Consider the following 16,424-nt stretch of genomic DNA (forward strand, 5'->3'; position numbering starts at 1 on the left):
TCCAAGAGCATACCACCAATGTACTTAGTTTGATATCACCTATAAGTCTCATCCGGACACATGCACAAAATCCAACAAAGAGGAATACACTCAAATGCTTACATTATACATTAAAAATAACAAATATAATAATACATAACAGAGAGATGATTTACAAGGAACAAAATATCTTCTCCCAAACAATAACTATGCATTTGACTGTTTCCCTCCCAGCCAGGACTCCGACCAGGACTAGGAAAAAAAAACAGAAAGCATGTTGGAAAACAGATATAAGGGGATAGAAGACACAGTATGTACCTCCCTGCCCGCTCTGGGAGGTCAGGATCCCCACCCAGTATTATCTCTGTAAAACCAGATGATTTAATGGATGGTTGCGAAAGAAATAGAGAGAACGAGGTGGGAGGGGGAGACTTCTGTGCCAGCATAATTTATTAATTGATCTTATTAATTCTCTATCAAAAAAAAAAAAAGGAGAAAGAAAAGAGAAATAGAAAGAAAGGCAAAGGGAAATATATATATATATATACATTATTATATAATATATATATATACATATATATATATATATATATATATATATATATATATATATATATATATATATATATATAGAGAGAGAGAGAGAGAGAGAGAGAGAGAGAGAGAGAGAGAGAGAGAGAGAGAGAGCGAGAAACAGAACGAGGGTAATAGGTAATGGTGTATGTATGTGCTTGTGTGTGTGTGTGTGTGTGTGTGTGTGTGTGTGTGTGTGTGTGTGTGTGTGTGCATGCATTACATGTATGTTATATTTGAGATTAGAGAGTGATTAGGACTAAAATATAATGATGTAAGCATCATTTATATATGTAACTCTGTTGCAAATAGTTATATCTTACATACGGATAGGGAAGACGGAGGAAGAGAGAGAGAGAGAGAGAGAGAGAGAGAGAGAGAGAGAGAGAGAGAGAGAGAGAGAGAGAGAGAGGGGGAGGGAAGAAGAGAGTTAGGACACAATCCCCATCTTTAGAAGAAGAGAGAGAAAGGGAGAAAGAAATAAAGGAAGAGATAGATAATAAAGAGGGACTGGAGGAGAGAATGAAAGGAAGAGTGCGGAAGAGAGAGGAAGACAGAGAGAGAGAGAGATAGAGAGAGAAAGAGAGAGAAAGAGAGAGAGAGAGAGAGAGAGAGAGAGAAAGAGCGAGAGAGAGAGAGAGAGAGAGAGAGAGAGAGAAAGAGAGAGAGAGAGAGAGAGAGAGAGAGAGAGAGAGAGAGAGAGAGAGAGAGAACAAGACCTTGTCTTTCTGATGAGGGATATCAAAGCACAAGCTTTCACTCTTATAGCTTGTTACAGGAAAAAATAATATCATAATCTGGCATGGCAGTTTTATGCACCGCTTACGGCAGCAAAAAAATCGCAAAATATCACAGATTTGCATTGCGGCCGCAAAATCTGCAATTGTTTTCAAATTTTCGAGATTTTGCAAAGAAATTTCTTTTCTTTTTCATTTGATAGCTCATGTAGTACGTGTACGTGTAGTTTCTTTTTTACTTTTTTCCTATCTCATTTTCCTGGCGCTGATATGACCTTACATTTGTTGAAAGCGCCGTGAAACACTTAAAAACAAATACCTTTCTCATTCATGAACTAATTATTGGTTTTTAAGCAAATTAATCGTACATTTTTGAAAACTTTTTGCAAATTTTGCTGGTTTTAGAATGCAAAGTTTGGGGTTCCTTTTTATTATTTTTTTCAAAAAACCGCCATGTCAGTATAATATGGAGTATGGTGAGAATGGTGATGGTGTTACAGGGGAATGGTGAAAGAGAAGGATGGTAGCAGAAATATAAGGAAGGTTGTTGTGATGATGATGATGATGATGACGGTGACGATGACTACGATGTTACTCGTATGCATTTGCGTGAGTGTGTATATATATTATGTTATGTATGTTCTTTATAATATTGTTTGTTTTAAATGTGTAACCAAATGACAAATTGCCACTAATTTGAGGACAATAAAGACATTATTATTATTATTATTATTAGTATTAGAATGATTCCGTGAAAAGCGGAAGGTTAGGAGCCTTTGTGTAATATAATACATTCCAGATAGGGGAGGATGGGGGGTTGTAAAGCGAGTCTTTATAGAAAATTTCAGAAAATCTGCATTCTGCAAATCCCGTTTGATTTTAATTGACACAGCTTATAATTGATATTTTCAGGAATTGAATGATATTCTATTCTACATAAGGTAATGACACTTTTCATATGTATGATGTTGTGTTTAAAATAAGTTATTTAACTTCAATGGAGAGGAGATTACCGAATCCGATGAAATGCATAAAGTGGTCAGCTTCAATAAGTTAAGAACTCATTAAAAAGAAGTCAAGATGAGCAACCTCCAAGCGTGCTGAAATTCGGCGTTGTAGAATCCAGGGAATACTGTTATATGATGTATGCAGAGTGTAATTTAACATACAAAAAAATGAAATTGAAGAGTAGGTTATGTGCAATATTTTATATAAGGACTGTTATTAAATTCCAATTGCAAACAATTAAAAAAAAAGTAAATACAAGAAGAAAAAATTATGAAAAGACACACACACAAACAAGAAAAGAAAAAGAAACACCGAATATAAACAACTTCAACAAAACACTTTTCATCAAATTGTGTTTATTTTCATTTATGAAATTCATAAATTCATGGTACATATATCTACAAATATACACAATAAAGTATATCCTATTTATACATAAGCCGACATCAACATTCACCCCCCCCCCCCCCCTCCCCCCACCCTTCTATCTCCACAGCAAACTCTAACATAAATGCTGCCTTTGTTATTAAAAATCCAATGGACCTCAAATCCAAGAAGTGGAGAAAAAATTACATTTCAAAAAGAAATCAGAAATCTCTGACCAATCGAGATATACATTATACTTTTAACAAACATTAATAACGGTAAATTTCATTTAAAATTAACCCGCTAAATTTCAACATGAATGAAAATCAAATAAATTTGTTGATTATCCATTCATATGAACTCAAAGAGAGTTATGGATATCTCAAGATTGTAAAAATCTGACCCTCAGTTCTTGTAATCAAGGTCCATTCTGTCATACACAGATGAACATCTTTTAAAAAAAATAATTTTTGGCCAGAAAACCTATACATCATATATTGGTAGATTAAAATCATAAGCTCAAAGAAAAAAAAAACTCTGAGCATTTATAACAGAGCTCAAAGCGCTTTAAAATGAGTCCTTAGCCAACAGCGACACTAAATATGTAGGACGAGACACAACACCTGTATAGGGATGTTACAAATTTTTTTTTGCAACCAAGGTACTCATTTTACTGTCGAGAAAAGAAAGAGAACTTGAGTCAAGAGCCTTTTCCAAGAACTAAACTTTTCATCACCTAAAGAGGGACTCTAACCCAGGACCTACTGGTCCAAATACGGGTGTAATACCACTAGACTAAAAGCCTTTATCTAAAGTCTCAGCTACAACCCTTTCAGATATTACTCGTTGGTATACCCTTGACGCCTATTATAGTCCATTGAATAAATGTCGCAGGTCTACAGTCAATCAAGAGGACTGTCACAAGAACGAGGAACTCTTTTGTATGGAGTTATGAATGATGAATGATCTTAGCCTAAAGGGGAAATGGTGTTTGAGGGGGGGGGGGGGGGGGGGCTCATCTGAAAGGTTTAAGACTTTTTGGCAAATTGGAGGTCATTTTAATCTACCTCAATATGAAGTAATAGATTAATGACCAAAATGAAAATAAAAATTGGTCAATATAAAGCAAAACTGTGGAAAGAATGCATTTAACACATTCAGTGCTTGGAAAAAATATAATAATAAAATAAATAAAAGATATAACTTGATTTTAATAAAAGGCGTTAAAAAGTTAATTCTAATCTTAAATCCTCAATAGAATAAAATAAAAATGACAATAAAGTAGTAAGAAAAGATTGATAAGTGAAATGCAATGAAGTAAAACAATAGTAGGGGTTCTCATCCCCAATCTCTCTCTCTCTCTCTCTTTCTCTCCCTGCTCTCTCTATTTCAACAAATACAAACACACACACACACACACACACACACACACAAATACACTCATATGCCAACAAATCCAAGTTTATGTATTGCCAAACTCCTTATCAAAAGAACTCCTCAATATCAAAGCCCTCCGTGGCCTGATTCTCGGTAGGAATGATGGGGAAAGGATCTTCCTCATCCTCTCTCCTTTCCTCCTCTGAGTCGTCAGACATTTGCAAGTCGTCATTGATGTCGACCCGCCTTTTGGCTTGGGCCTGAGCCTGTGCTGTGGCCAGTGTGCTGTTCTTGAAGAACTCGCTTGGGTCAAAACTGTCACCTTCTTCCTCATAGCCATCTTCATTTTGATCGAAATTGGAGTCTGATGAAAAGGAATGGATTTAAATAACAAAATAATTCTCTTTACTTAAAATTTTGTTGTTGTTGTTGTATGTCTGTAATAGTTTCTAAGGGCACATGGTTGAGGTGTCTAACTGCTGGCTCTAATCTGATTTAGGTATTTGTTTGAGTCCAAGACTGTATTTCAACATCTTAGCCACAAAGAGAAAATAAAAAATCATAAAATCTGTATCTAAAACTACCATTCAACTAACATTTTCAACACATGATAACGATATTCAATTTAAAAAAAAAATCCTGGATCCCCCGCCCCCCTCCCTTCTCAGGAAAAAAGAAAAGAAAATGAAGAAAAAAAATGAGGAAGAACAGAGTGGTTTACAGATAAAATACATTTATTTGATGACAGGGCTAGTTCGTTCAACATACCATCAACACCTCCTTCTCCTTCCTGTGGATAGTACATTTCCTGACCTTCTTCCATTTGACTCTCTTGTAATGCTTCAGGGTTCTGGCTCTCTTCTTCTGAAATAACATAAACGAAATAAGGAAATAAAAATTCTTCATAAGTTCCTACACAACTAGAGTTTTAATATGCTCGGAGCGCTTTACAAAGGGTCCCATGCCAATAGCAACACACAACATGTGGGATGAGACACAACACTTGTAAAGTGCTACAACCATTGTTTTTCTCGACAAAAGCAATGATGTCACTGACAGGGTATCTATATTTTTTTTAATGAACAAAAAATGAATATATTACAACTTCAAAAAAGAATCAACTACCAATCACAACCTGTCTTCAGCCGATAACAAAAACAACAAAAACATTAATATATCACTAAAAATTCAGACAGATGGCACAGAAGTATTTGGCATGTCTTGTCCGCAAGTAATAGGATCTTTTTACAGTTCACATCTTAGTAATCACTTTGACTTGTAGTTATTTTTTCCCAAAGGACTGCAAGAAAATTTGAAAGCCTTTTCCAAAGACTCAACTTTGTGCTGCCCATAACAAGACTCAAACCCAGGACCTACAAATCACAAGTCCTACCTCAAGACCACAAAGCCACACAAAGTTTATCCAGGTCTCTGAACAGTAACAATTCCTGCTGCCTTTGGGAAAAAGATTGCTTGACATAATAGGCATCCAAGCAATTCACTACCTTTCTTTTCGCATATCACATTCTTTTCTAAACACCTTCATTGGAGAATGCAAGTATCCCCCCAAAAATTATCAAGATGGATATAAAGAAGAAAAGAAAAGGAAGAAAAAAAAGAAAAAAAAGAAGAAAAAAAGACAGAAAAAGGCCTAAACATGAAAACAAAGACAGTCTGTATCATACCTATATTCTCCATACTGATGTCTTCATCCTCATCCTCTTCCTCCTCCATCATCTCATTGTCCTCATCATCCTCCTCATCGTCCTCGTTATCAGAAAGTTGGAGGTCCCGGGCTAGCTCGTCATCAACCTCACCTTCCTCTTCTGCAATATCCTCTTCAGCCACCTGAAAAGTGATACATTTCGTTGTGAACTTCATGTTGAAAGTGAAATGATTCACTTAGCTGATTATTATAAACCCACAAAGTAAGAAGGTTGAAAAAAGATAAATAAATAAATAAATAAAAAATAAAACAAAACAAAACGAAAAATACAACTGCCCTCCTAATAGGGTTCAACAGTCGTGACGTCATTTCCCTCGTAATGACGCATAGTAACTTAGTAACTGGTCCTAAACTATCGGAACAATGGTGGACGCTCTTGTGAAATACTTCTCTGACGAGCAGAAAAGTGTATCCAGAGGAGAAAACCATTATAAATCTGATCATGTTTTGACTTTCATACATTCTGAAGAATAAAAAGTACTGATTTTCTTTGTTTAGAACCAAGCTGCTTGTTGCTGGGCGGATGTGACACCAGACTATTGAATCTTTTTTGGGACATTTTTGTTGTTATATAAGTTTTACTCCCATATATCTTCCGAAGGAATTCACATTTTGCTTCTTTTTCATAACTTATATAACTTAGCAAACTGTTGACATCCAACTGGTTTAAGTCCAGGTTACTTTTGTGAGATGTTGATGACTATAGCCTATAGCAATTCCATCCCCTTTATTTTTGTTCATTCAGTATATTTGATGGGTGGAAAATGCTCTGTTACATTTATATCTTACAAATACTAATGAAAAGGTGAAAATGGAAAGGAAACAGTACAGACAACGGACGTTTCGGTTACCCGAAATGCCCATTGTCTGTATTGCTCCCATCCAAAGCCATTCTATTCTCACTTTTTCATTAGTATTATTATGATCCCAGGCTTCAGGCACCCAACAATCGCTCTCTACAAATATCCTATACAATGGATAACAAATGGCTATTACGAACCATTTAATGATACAAAGTAAGGATAAAATCTTTGGCTCTACGGGGTTTACAGGGTCTACGGAACTGAAGGAGTACATATTGTTTGCCTTTGTATACTCCAATCCGGTGATTATAATAATATTAATACTAATAAAATTAATAATAATAATAATAATAATAATAATAATAATAATAATAATAATAATAATAATAATAATATAATAATAATAATATATAATAATAATAATAATAATGATAAAGTGTTCTTTTATAGCGCTAAATGCCAAAGCCTCAAAGTGCTTTACAATATACTTGTCAAACCATAAACACACTCATACTGAGCCAAACAGACACACACAACAGTCGCACACACTAACTATGCAGGTTTTACTTTGACATTCAACAAAATGTAATCAAAAAATAAAACTTATAATTTACTATGTGGCACACTGACCTGTGTGGTGTCTTCATCTCCCTCTATGTCCACAAATTCAGAGTCTGACATCAGCTGTGGTGGCTGAAAACAATTGCAGACAAAAAGTAAATATTGATTTAGAACAAAAAAAGACTGCGTGCATGCGCGTGTGGGTGTGTGTGAGTAATGTGTGTGGTGTGTGCATGTGTGTGTGTGTGAGAGAGAGAGAGAGAGAGAGTGAGAGAGAGAGAGAGAGAAAGAGAGAGAGAGAGAGAGAGAGAGAGAGAGAGAGAGAGAGAGAGAGAGAGAGAGAGAGAGAGAGAGAGAGAGAGAGAGAGAGAGAGAGAGAGAGAGAGACTATTGAATAGATCAAGTGAGCAATTGATAGGATATTCAAATTGCATAAGAAAGTAAATATTTTAAATATGTATGATGAAAATATCACATAAAATGGATTTGGTACTTCACAGGTATACAGGAGATTACAAATCAGAAAAAAAAGGAGTACAGCCATAAGACATTGAACTACAGACCTTCAGTTTCCTAAGCAGACAACCTAATCATTGAACGAGTATAAAGGCTGGATTACATCCTTCAGCATGACACAAACCAGATTTTTTGTTATAAAGTAGATAATTTTCTTCTTTGCTTTATTCTTATTATTTTCCTTCTCTTTTAGTGGATTGTCATATTTTGTTCTATAATGACAGCTGTTTCATGTGATCTCGCATGGCTTCAGGTACTAATTTCAATTGTTTTATCTATAGTTATCCTGCATTTTTATCAGCTTTCAGATTGTTGTTCTCTTCATCTGATCATTGTATTTGGTCAAAATGTTGATTCTATTTTAGAGTGATTAGAACAAGGCTTTAATGGTTTTACTTATATATTTTTAAAAAAATCTTATGATTTAAAATGAGATAGAAATAGTTATATATAGAGAAAATAATCTTAAAGATCTGAAAAAGATAAGACACAGTGCAGACAAAGCAAGAAAGAAAAATACAATTATAAAAAACCCATCCCAAAAGTCAGTCTTCCTCTATTGGGGATCGAAACTCAGATCTTCTGATTACAGGTTAGACATGCTACCAATACACCACAGGATTTAATGCCTATATTCTTCACAAGAGTATGCGTTTTATACTGTGAACCATCAATTGCATGACAAAACACAATCATTGATCACGAGAGGACGAGAACGAAGACATTAGAATTCTCCAATTTAATCTCTAAAAAATATCAACTTGAGAAATTAGAGAGTGGGCACTGGTGTAAGATAAAAATTGAAAAAAGTGTGTATGAAATAGTGCCAGACAAAGCAAGAAAGAAAAATACAAGTTGAAAAAAAAAGTTTTCCTCAACAATAGTCTTGTATTTTATGAATGAATGAAATGAATATGATTGCGCAGTCTCCATGGACGCTTGCCGTGAATGTGTGCGTCACTTCGAGTTTGTGAGTTTGTTTCTATTATCCAGTAAGTAATCTGCCTCCACAAATCTCTGTCTAGTGCAAGTGTTCTTAGCTTTAGAATGTCATCATGTGTGTTAAGGTGCTGAGGCAGTTGGATATTTCCTTGTGTTGTTGTACTTTATAGTGTACCACAAATGGTTTCATCTAGTATACTGAGGTTACAAACCTTTCCATATTCCCCACTATCATTCAAAACTTGTACTTCGCTGCCATCTTCCACGATGGTGACATTTTCCTTGGACCCTGTGTTGAAGTCATCCAGACTTTCTGTGTCCAAGCCTGTTGGAGAAATAGGAACTTTTCAACCATCAAAAACAAAAAAGAAAAAGATATCAAACCCCCTGCAGTCAAAAGTAAGAAGAATAAAGTCATATAATTTTCTTTAAGGTTGAGAAGAATATCCACATATTGAAGCTCCATATATTGTTTAAACAACAAGAGGTGCCAGAGGATATAATGAGAAAATATTATGACTGTACGCTCTAGTTGACACCCATCTCTTCTTTTCATCTCGGATTCTAATTTGGGACCAATAAAAATTCAAATACATACACCATTCTGGCTTTACATATTTTAAAGACATATATCAATTATATGACACTATGTCCATATTCAAATTAAGGTATTGAAAGCACTTTATGCTGTTGCAGAGTAAAGAGATTTTTAGAATTTTATGGTCATGCCAAAAAATAATTGTCATATTGTGTATTTGTATATATTGGGGATATTTTCTTTCATCATTTTCAAAGGAGACCAGCAACACTTTTCAAAAACAGTTACAGATTCATGAGAAGCATAGTGATAATGGTGAAAATCAAAGTGAGCCATAAATATCATGGTTAGCACTCATCTTGATTTCTGTAGCGTTAAATGAACAATAAGAACTGCCTGCTACTCTTTGGATAGAATACTAGTCTATTGCAAAGTACTTTCAACCAGACCTAACAGACTCAGTTACCCAATCAACGATATCTGGAGAGAAGGGTAAGACCCCCCCCCCCCCTCCCTCCCCTTCCACCTGGCTTACTCAGATTTTAAACCAGTCCATTTGTGTGCTAATTAAGTGCTTTATCGATTGATCTATTAGGATCCCTAAAAAGTAGAAATAAGTTTAAAAATTAATCCAATAATGTTTCCATCCATAAAATTATTTTCAACAATCAAAATCACGATTACCATAATACTCACCCAGAATACTACCATCATCCCTATTGAGAGAGGTACCCGTCATACTGTCTGTGTCAGCAGCTGCTGCTTCCAAAGCAGCCTCTTGAGCGGCCCTGATATCTGACTCCAGTTGGATTATAGTTTCCTCTTGCTGGATGATCATAACAGATTTTAGAGTTTTAAGATAACGTAAGAAAAATAGCGGACAAATCACAGGCTGGGGATTAAGTGGTTCTTTCTCAACATTTTTTCAAATTGAGAAAAATTCATTTAAAGTTTATTTTTTTTTAATAATTTGTATATAAACTTCAGTGACTCTTTTGTACATAATTTTTGAGCCAATTTCCTGATTTGAAAAAGATATTTCACAGATGAAGCCCTTTAAAATTTGATTGTACTGCGTGTTATATCTCAAAATCTTCCAAAAGTGGAGAAAAGAACAATTTAATCCTCAGCCCAAGAAATGGCTAAATCTTTTCAATAGATTTTAGTTGAACAAATCCAAAGAGCTTTATTACTTTTAATTACTTTGAAAATTTCTGACAAAGATTCTTAGCTTCAGGTCATTATGAAACTATAACTAACTGAAGCAAAAGAGAATAAGAAAGAAAATAATAAAGAGAGCAGCTTGAATTAGGATGGAAGTGAATTTGGAAACATTTTCAAGTCTCCAAAATATAAGACCAATATACAAAGTTTAGAAATGAAAGTCTTGTAAAAGTTTTGTATCAAATGCGGTAATTCATTACCTCATTTAACTCATTCTTCATGGTCTCCATAAGTTTTCTGGCTGTATCAGTGATGGGACTGTCAGCTCCATTGTACTGAAGACTATTTGTATACATCAACTCTGCATCTTCCACAAACTGGTCCTTAGTGAAGTACTTGTGAGCTTGTACATTCTGGAGTCAGCAGCCAGAGGAAATTACAAAATAGATATACAATATTAAAAAAGTTAATCTGATGCTGTAATGACCCAGATACACTTTGAGCGCCATTTAACAAGCAAACAGCAAAAGTGTGCATAAAAATTAACCAAAATATCAAAATATAAATAAGTAAGTTTGAACAAATAAATCTTATAATATAAATAGCACATTGCAATAAGATTTTGAGAGGACTTGAAATGAGGGTAGAGAGAGTTGTAACACAAAGATGACTGAGAATTGAAACTTGAAATTAAACATCTGAAATGAATGGAAACTTGTATGATTTTTGTTTGTTTGTTTAAAGTGGTTTACATTTTATTTTAATTTTATGGAGAAAGAAAGGATTGGGTTTTCAATATATTTTCATATGTTGTAATTTTATTTTAAGCTATTTGCCTTTCAGTTCAGACAATCTCTTATACACTTAATTGTAAATTGACATAAAGATGCGAAAAGCTTTAACAAAATTAAAAGAAAAGATTTAATTGGGAGATGTAACCAAGTTTTTCTTGAAGTGAGATTTGAAAAGAAAAATCTATTACGATATTTTTTATTTATATGTAACATGCATGCATTAATCAAGACTCAATATTTCAGATTCAACATACAAGTCGATGAGAGTTATTAAAATAATAAAACCCATTTGTGGTCTGTTTAAACGTCATCTTCATTGGTGTCACTGTAAACAACAAGGGCAATAACAAAAACAGTAACAAAAGTTACAACAAGAACAACAAAATCACACCAACAACAACAAAAATAAAAAAGCAAAAAAAACCCAAAAGACAAACGAAAAACAAAACAAACAACAACAAAAAAAACAAAAACCCCCCAAAAAACATTCATACTTTATATAATATCAATATAAATACTAATGAGTAAATCTACAGACCTTTAGTAGAGTCGAGAGATCCATGGGTTTCTTGATATGGCTGTAGTAGTCTTTGACGGTCTTCTTGCTGACAGGGGAGTGGAATGGCCAAGACTAGGCGAGGAAGAAAAAATACGAGAGAATGGAACAAATGCATATGTAATGCATCTATATCATTACTATATCAGAGACCTTTGCGTTTTCCTAGCAAATACCTTACAATTAATGAACGGAGGGACGTGAATTGCAATCACTTTTCCTTTGTAAAATTTGGATTCTAAAATTCAGAGTATATTCTCTCTCTACTACTCTCTCAATTCCCCCCCCCCCCTCTCTCTCTCTCTCTCTGTATATTTTTTTGCTGGTTCATTTTTTTTTTTGGGGGGGAGGGGGGGTCTATTGACACCAATCCACACAAACACTTGCTCACTCTCTCTCTGTCTTTTACTCTCAATAACGTCTCCCTCTCTCTATCTCTTTTACTCTCTATAACTATCTACTTCTCATCCATTTTCTCTTTATCCCATGAACCCAAAGTCATACAGATGCGATAGAAGGTACCCAAACCAAGAGACAAATGCATTGCCAATATCAGACTCACATTTTCTATCGCCTTCATAGCATGTGTTATCTTTTCAAAGATGTATGATAATGCTACCAGGTCATTGTCATCCAGCAATGGGTTGATGGCTTTCTCAAGACGCATAAGCTTTTGCTCTTTCTGTGAGAGAGGAAAAAAGACAAAACATTTAAGAGACAAGATAGGACAAGATAAAAATTTGAAAAAACATAGGAAATAGTGCCAGAGAAAGCAGAAAACCTGAAAAAATATTTTAAGTTAAAAAATTGAAAACAATCCAGAACTATTTTCTTCTTACACCTAAATAGAAACTGTAAAAGCTTTTGAAATTTCCAGTTGATAAAATAAAATGACATTCCCTTATTTAAGAGAGAGAAAAAAAAAGAGAAATCAGAACACTCAATGGGTCAGGTAGTTGAGTAGATAAGACATTGAACAAAAGAGACACAAGAGAATGGCACACTCCCTGCCTATTCTGTATGAGCTGCACTAGCTGCCTGTCAAGGAAAGAATCCTTTTTAAGATTGCTCTGTTTTGTTTTAAAAGCCTAAATGATGAAGCACCTGAAATATATGTACCAAATAGGAATATATGATCCTCGACTGACAAAATGAAGCTTACTCTTAGAAATAATTATAATTATAAATTTTATGGCAGCCATTCCTTTACCCACACTGGGCCCCTTGTGTGGAATGACCTGCCAAGAGGGATAAGAGAAGCAAAATCTATTGATAGTTTTAAATCATTGTTAAAGCACTACCTTTTTACCATTACATTTTCATGATATTGATAAGATTTTACTAACACTGCTGTTATTGATATCATTGTGGTATACGTTTTATATAGGTAAATTTTGTATATTTATCTGTACCATACATTGAGCAGCACACAGTGATGAAAATGCGCGATATAAATGCCATTATTATTATTATCATTATTATTATTATTGAGCTTCCACCCAGGGGATTCGAGTTTGAGTCCTGTTTTTTGGCATTTTGAGCAAGAATTTGAGTCTTTATTGATCACTTTGCAGCATTTCACTAAGACTGCTGCCTGCACTATCTCTGTATTTTCTCAAGATGGAGCCTAAAGATAAATTTCCCCAGAGAACGAATAAAGGGAATTTTATTTTATTTCTATTAATTCTGACAGCAAGGCCTCAATCTAGTGTTATGTTCGGGTGAACCAATGAAAATTGAGTTATCAAGACTAAATTAAGATAGTCAAGTGAAATTAAAATACTTTTATTGAGGAAAATATATGTAGCTTACTAAAACTGCAACAATATTACATTTTGTCACATCACGTCATTTTGAATTTAAATTCCGTTTTCACGACTGGTTCATCCTGACACAATATTGAAATGAGGTGAAGGGCCAGATTTGTCCTAGGTGGCAGCGTGGCTCAGCAGTACGGTATTTGTTTCGTACCCTAAAGGTACCGAGTTCGATCACCCACCGCTGCTCTGTGTGGCCTTAAGCAAGTCACCTAGCTCTAGCTCAATTTGCGGTGCTGCACTGCGGCTGACTGATGCCTGGGTTATTCCAGTATTCCCTTGTAATAGACCCTAGAGACAAATTTCCCCTCAGGGGATGAATAAAGGGAATCATAATTTTTAAAAAATAAATTGTTTCTATGCTGATCTTCACCGAATTAAAACCAACAAGATTCATGAGTAGTATAATCAATTCAAGCAATCAAAAAAAAAAAAATTAAGTCCGAAAAATAACAAAATAAATAAAATCAATAACAAGTAGCAATTTAAAAGCACTTTTCCTCACCTCAGCAAAACGTTTGAGACACAAGTCCATTAATCCCTGGGCATTCAGAGTCAAAATGTGTTGAGCACCTGGAAAATACACAAATATAAAAGAATTATTTATTTTCACATCATCAAAAAGCATAACTTAATTCTACGCATATTTGAGGTGCCAAACCTTACATAATATTTGTCAATGAATATGAAATGCCATGCTGACATGACTTACAAATAAACACTTTTACTTTTGCAATAAACAGTAATGTGTGATGTCCTCCCTCCAGGCACTTGAATGGAAACCATTGAAAAATCGACGCAAGGTATCCTGTATTGTTACCTTACAAAATACCATCAATGACCAAAACTGATCCATCATCATCCCAAACTACATAAAAAGCAAATCAGATATGTATGCGACACGAAGATACAATGTATCACGATACATACAACCATTAATAAGAACAGACACAAACAAACACAGGTTTTTTCCCACGAACAATAAATGACTGGAATGTCCTGCCATCGGACATACCGAATGTTGAATGCTTGGAAACTTTCAAAACAGTTTTGAATGCATTTGCTCGGCAAGGTAGCAGGTTGGATAACTTGGTTTCAGTTGAGCATGACAATGAATTATATAAAAAAAAATATCAAACTCTTTCAAACCATTATTATTAATTAAATAAATATCAATAAATCAGCCCTACAATAAATATGACATTCTTTTGAAGAAATATTTGAAATCCATTGATATTCATCAAGTGCATCAACAATTCAGACTGAGTGACCATATAAAGAAATCACAGAACTAACCATTGTACAACTTGCAATTTTCCACTATCAGCTGAAGGTCTCCTAGAAAATCTTCTCTAGATCTGTACTTCTTCTGTCGAACATTCTGGAAGTCATAATTTAGAAATATACATTTAAGTTAATCACAGACAACTATGATTATCAATTATGTCCTCAAATCACAAGAAAAGCAAAATTACTATTCTTTCAGAACAAATGTATATGAGAGAAAGAAAAAAAGGAGCAATTTGCAAATAAACCAGATGAATGCCATGATGCAGTTGATAAAACCCTAGATAAATAAAACATAAAAATGAATTCGAATGTACTATCTTATAAAAAAAGCCATTAGAATTCACAAGAAATACAATTTCTACACACCTCTCTCATCGTTTGCAAGTCCATAGGCTTCTGGATAATTTTGTAGTAGTCTGGCACCTCTTTGTTGTTAACGGGGAAAAGGAATAATTGAATCTGCAGTGAAAAGAAATTGGAAATATAAATCATCAATAAATCTTTAAAAATTAAAAAAAAATAAAAAAATATAAAGTTTGTTAAATCCCAGGAAAGGATTTGGGTATACCATTAATTATTTGATACAGACATAAAAAAAAAACACACAAAAAAAAAAACAAACGAAATGTTCAATGAAACTATTCTCGAAAAATTGGGGTTATCCTTCTTTTCATCCTTATTGCCTTTGAACAAAAATAAAAAAATGATTAAGCTATTCTTTGGAATTTGGATACTCTAGATAGTCTAAATCAGCATGTAAATTAAAAAAAAATACAAAAGACAAAAATGTTAGAAATTCAGATATAACAAACTTGTTTAAATGTGAAGTCTATTATGCCGCATTATTGCTTGCACAGTCACTTGATAGGAAAGTCTGAACTGCTCTATAATAATCACTTTTTATAGTTTTAGTTAAAATAAAAAAATAAAAAAAAATAAAAAATTGTTAAGAACATTGCACAAAATACAAAATGTTATCCCTAAACTGGTAAAATAAACCTCCAGATACATTTGTAACTTACATCAGGCAAACCTCTCAGCTCATTCAAGATGGTTTCAAATATAGATGACAATGTGACTAGGGGATCTGTGCGACGTCGGTTGGAAGACTGCTTTGGTTTCTGAATAATAAAGGCAAAAGCACAAAGTTGAGCAGGGAATGTATTTAACTAATGCACCATTAAATTTTTTTTTTTTTCAAGGCTTCTAATCAAATTCTTCTTTCAATTATTTTTTGCTTAAAATGCATACCTTTTTTACATTACTGTACTGGTTTTAAAACCTCATTCATCATTCAGTTTCTAAACAATCTATCTAGTGAATAAAAAGAGACTTTAAATTAAAATAATATAATAATAATAATAATAATAATAATAATAATAATAAAAAATAATAATAATAATAATAATAATAATAATAATAATAATAACAATAATAATAATAATAATAATAATAATACTCTAATAGAGCGCATGGTATCCTCAACAATGAGGCTCTCGGTGCTTTAAATTACATCAACACAAGACAATATAGAAAGTACATGACATCAAAAAAGAAATGTTTTCAAGGATTTCTTGAAAACAGACAATGATTTGTAATCTGTTGGCGTCAATGCCTTCATAATAGGTTCATCACATTTATGATTAAGCCATGTCTCTGTTATAGTGAGTATGTTAA

The 16,424-nt window shown here is 33.7% G+C and overlaps 1 protein-coding gene across 4 annotated transcripts in view; it reads right to left on the minus strand.

Annotated features, from left to right (window-relative positions):
- Positions 1 to 2,636: 2,636 nt before the first annotated feature.
- LOC144970914 (transcription initiation factor TFIID subunit 1-like) overlaps positions 2,637 to 16,424 on the minus strand; it is a 39,786-nt gene continuing 25,998 nt past the window's right edge. For 3 of the 4 annotated variants that reach the window (XM_078911087.1, XM_078911088.1, XM_078911089.1), the window contains exons 31-43: positions 15,770 to 15,868; positions 15,114 to 15,206; positions 14,754 to 14,838; positions 13,963 to 14,030; positions 12,203 to 12,322; positions 11,623 to 11,715; positions 10,551 to 10,703; positions 9,823 to 9,952; positions 8,801 to 8,913; positions 7,200 to 7,262; positions 5,726 to 5,888; positions 4,809 to 4,904; positions 2,637 to 4,404 (exon numbers count right to left, since the gene is read on the minus strand). In XM_078911087.1, the coding sequence (XP_078767213.1) occupies positions 4,148 to 4,404; positions 4,809 to 4,904; positions 5,726 to 5,888; positions 7,200 to 7,262; positions 8,801 to 8,913; positions 9,823 to 9,952; positions 10,551 to 10,703; positions 11,623 to 11,715; positions 12,203 to 12,322; positions 13,963 to 14,030; positions 14,754 to 14,838; positions 15,114 to 15,206; positions 15,770 to 15,868 (1,533 nt within the window). In that variant the 3' untranslated portion in view covers positions 2,637 to 4,147. The remainder of the gene's footprint in view (positions 4,405 to 4,808; positions 4,905 to 5,725; positions 5,889 to 7,199; positions 7,263 to 8,800; positions 8,914 to 9,822; positions 9,953 to 10,550; positions 10,704 to 11,622; positions 11,716 to 12,202; positions 12,323 to 13,962; positions 14,031 to 14,753; positions 14,839 to 15,113; positions 15,207 to 15,769; positions 15,869 to 16,424) is intronic. The other variant, XM_078911090.1, reaches the window with a different exon arrangement.

The sequence above is a fragment of the Berghia stephanieae genome, chromosome 4 (genome assembly GCF_034508935.2).
Source record: "Berghia stephanieae isolate SIO BIC M18660-M18661 chromosome 4, UCSD_Bste_1.3, whole genome shotgun sequence".
Classification (NCBI taxonomy): Eukaryota; Metazoa; Mollusca; class Gastropoda; order Nudibranchia; family Aeolidiidae; genus Berghia; species Berghia stephanieae.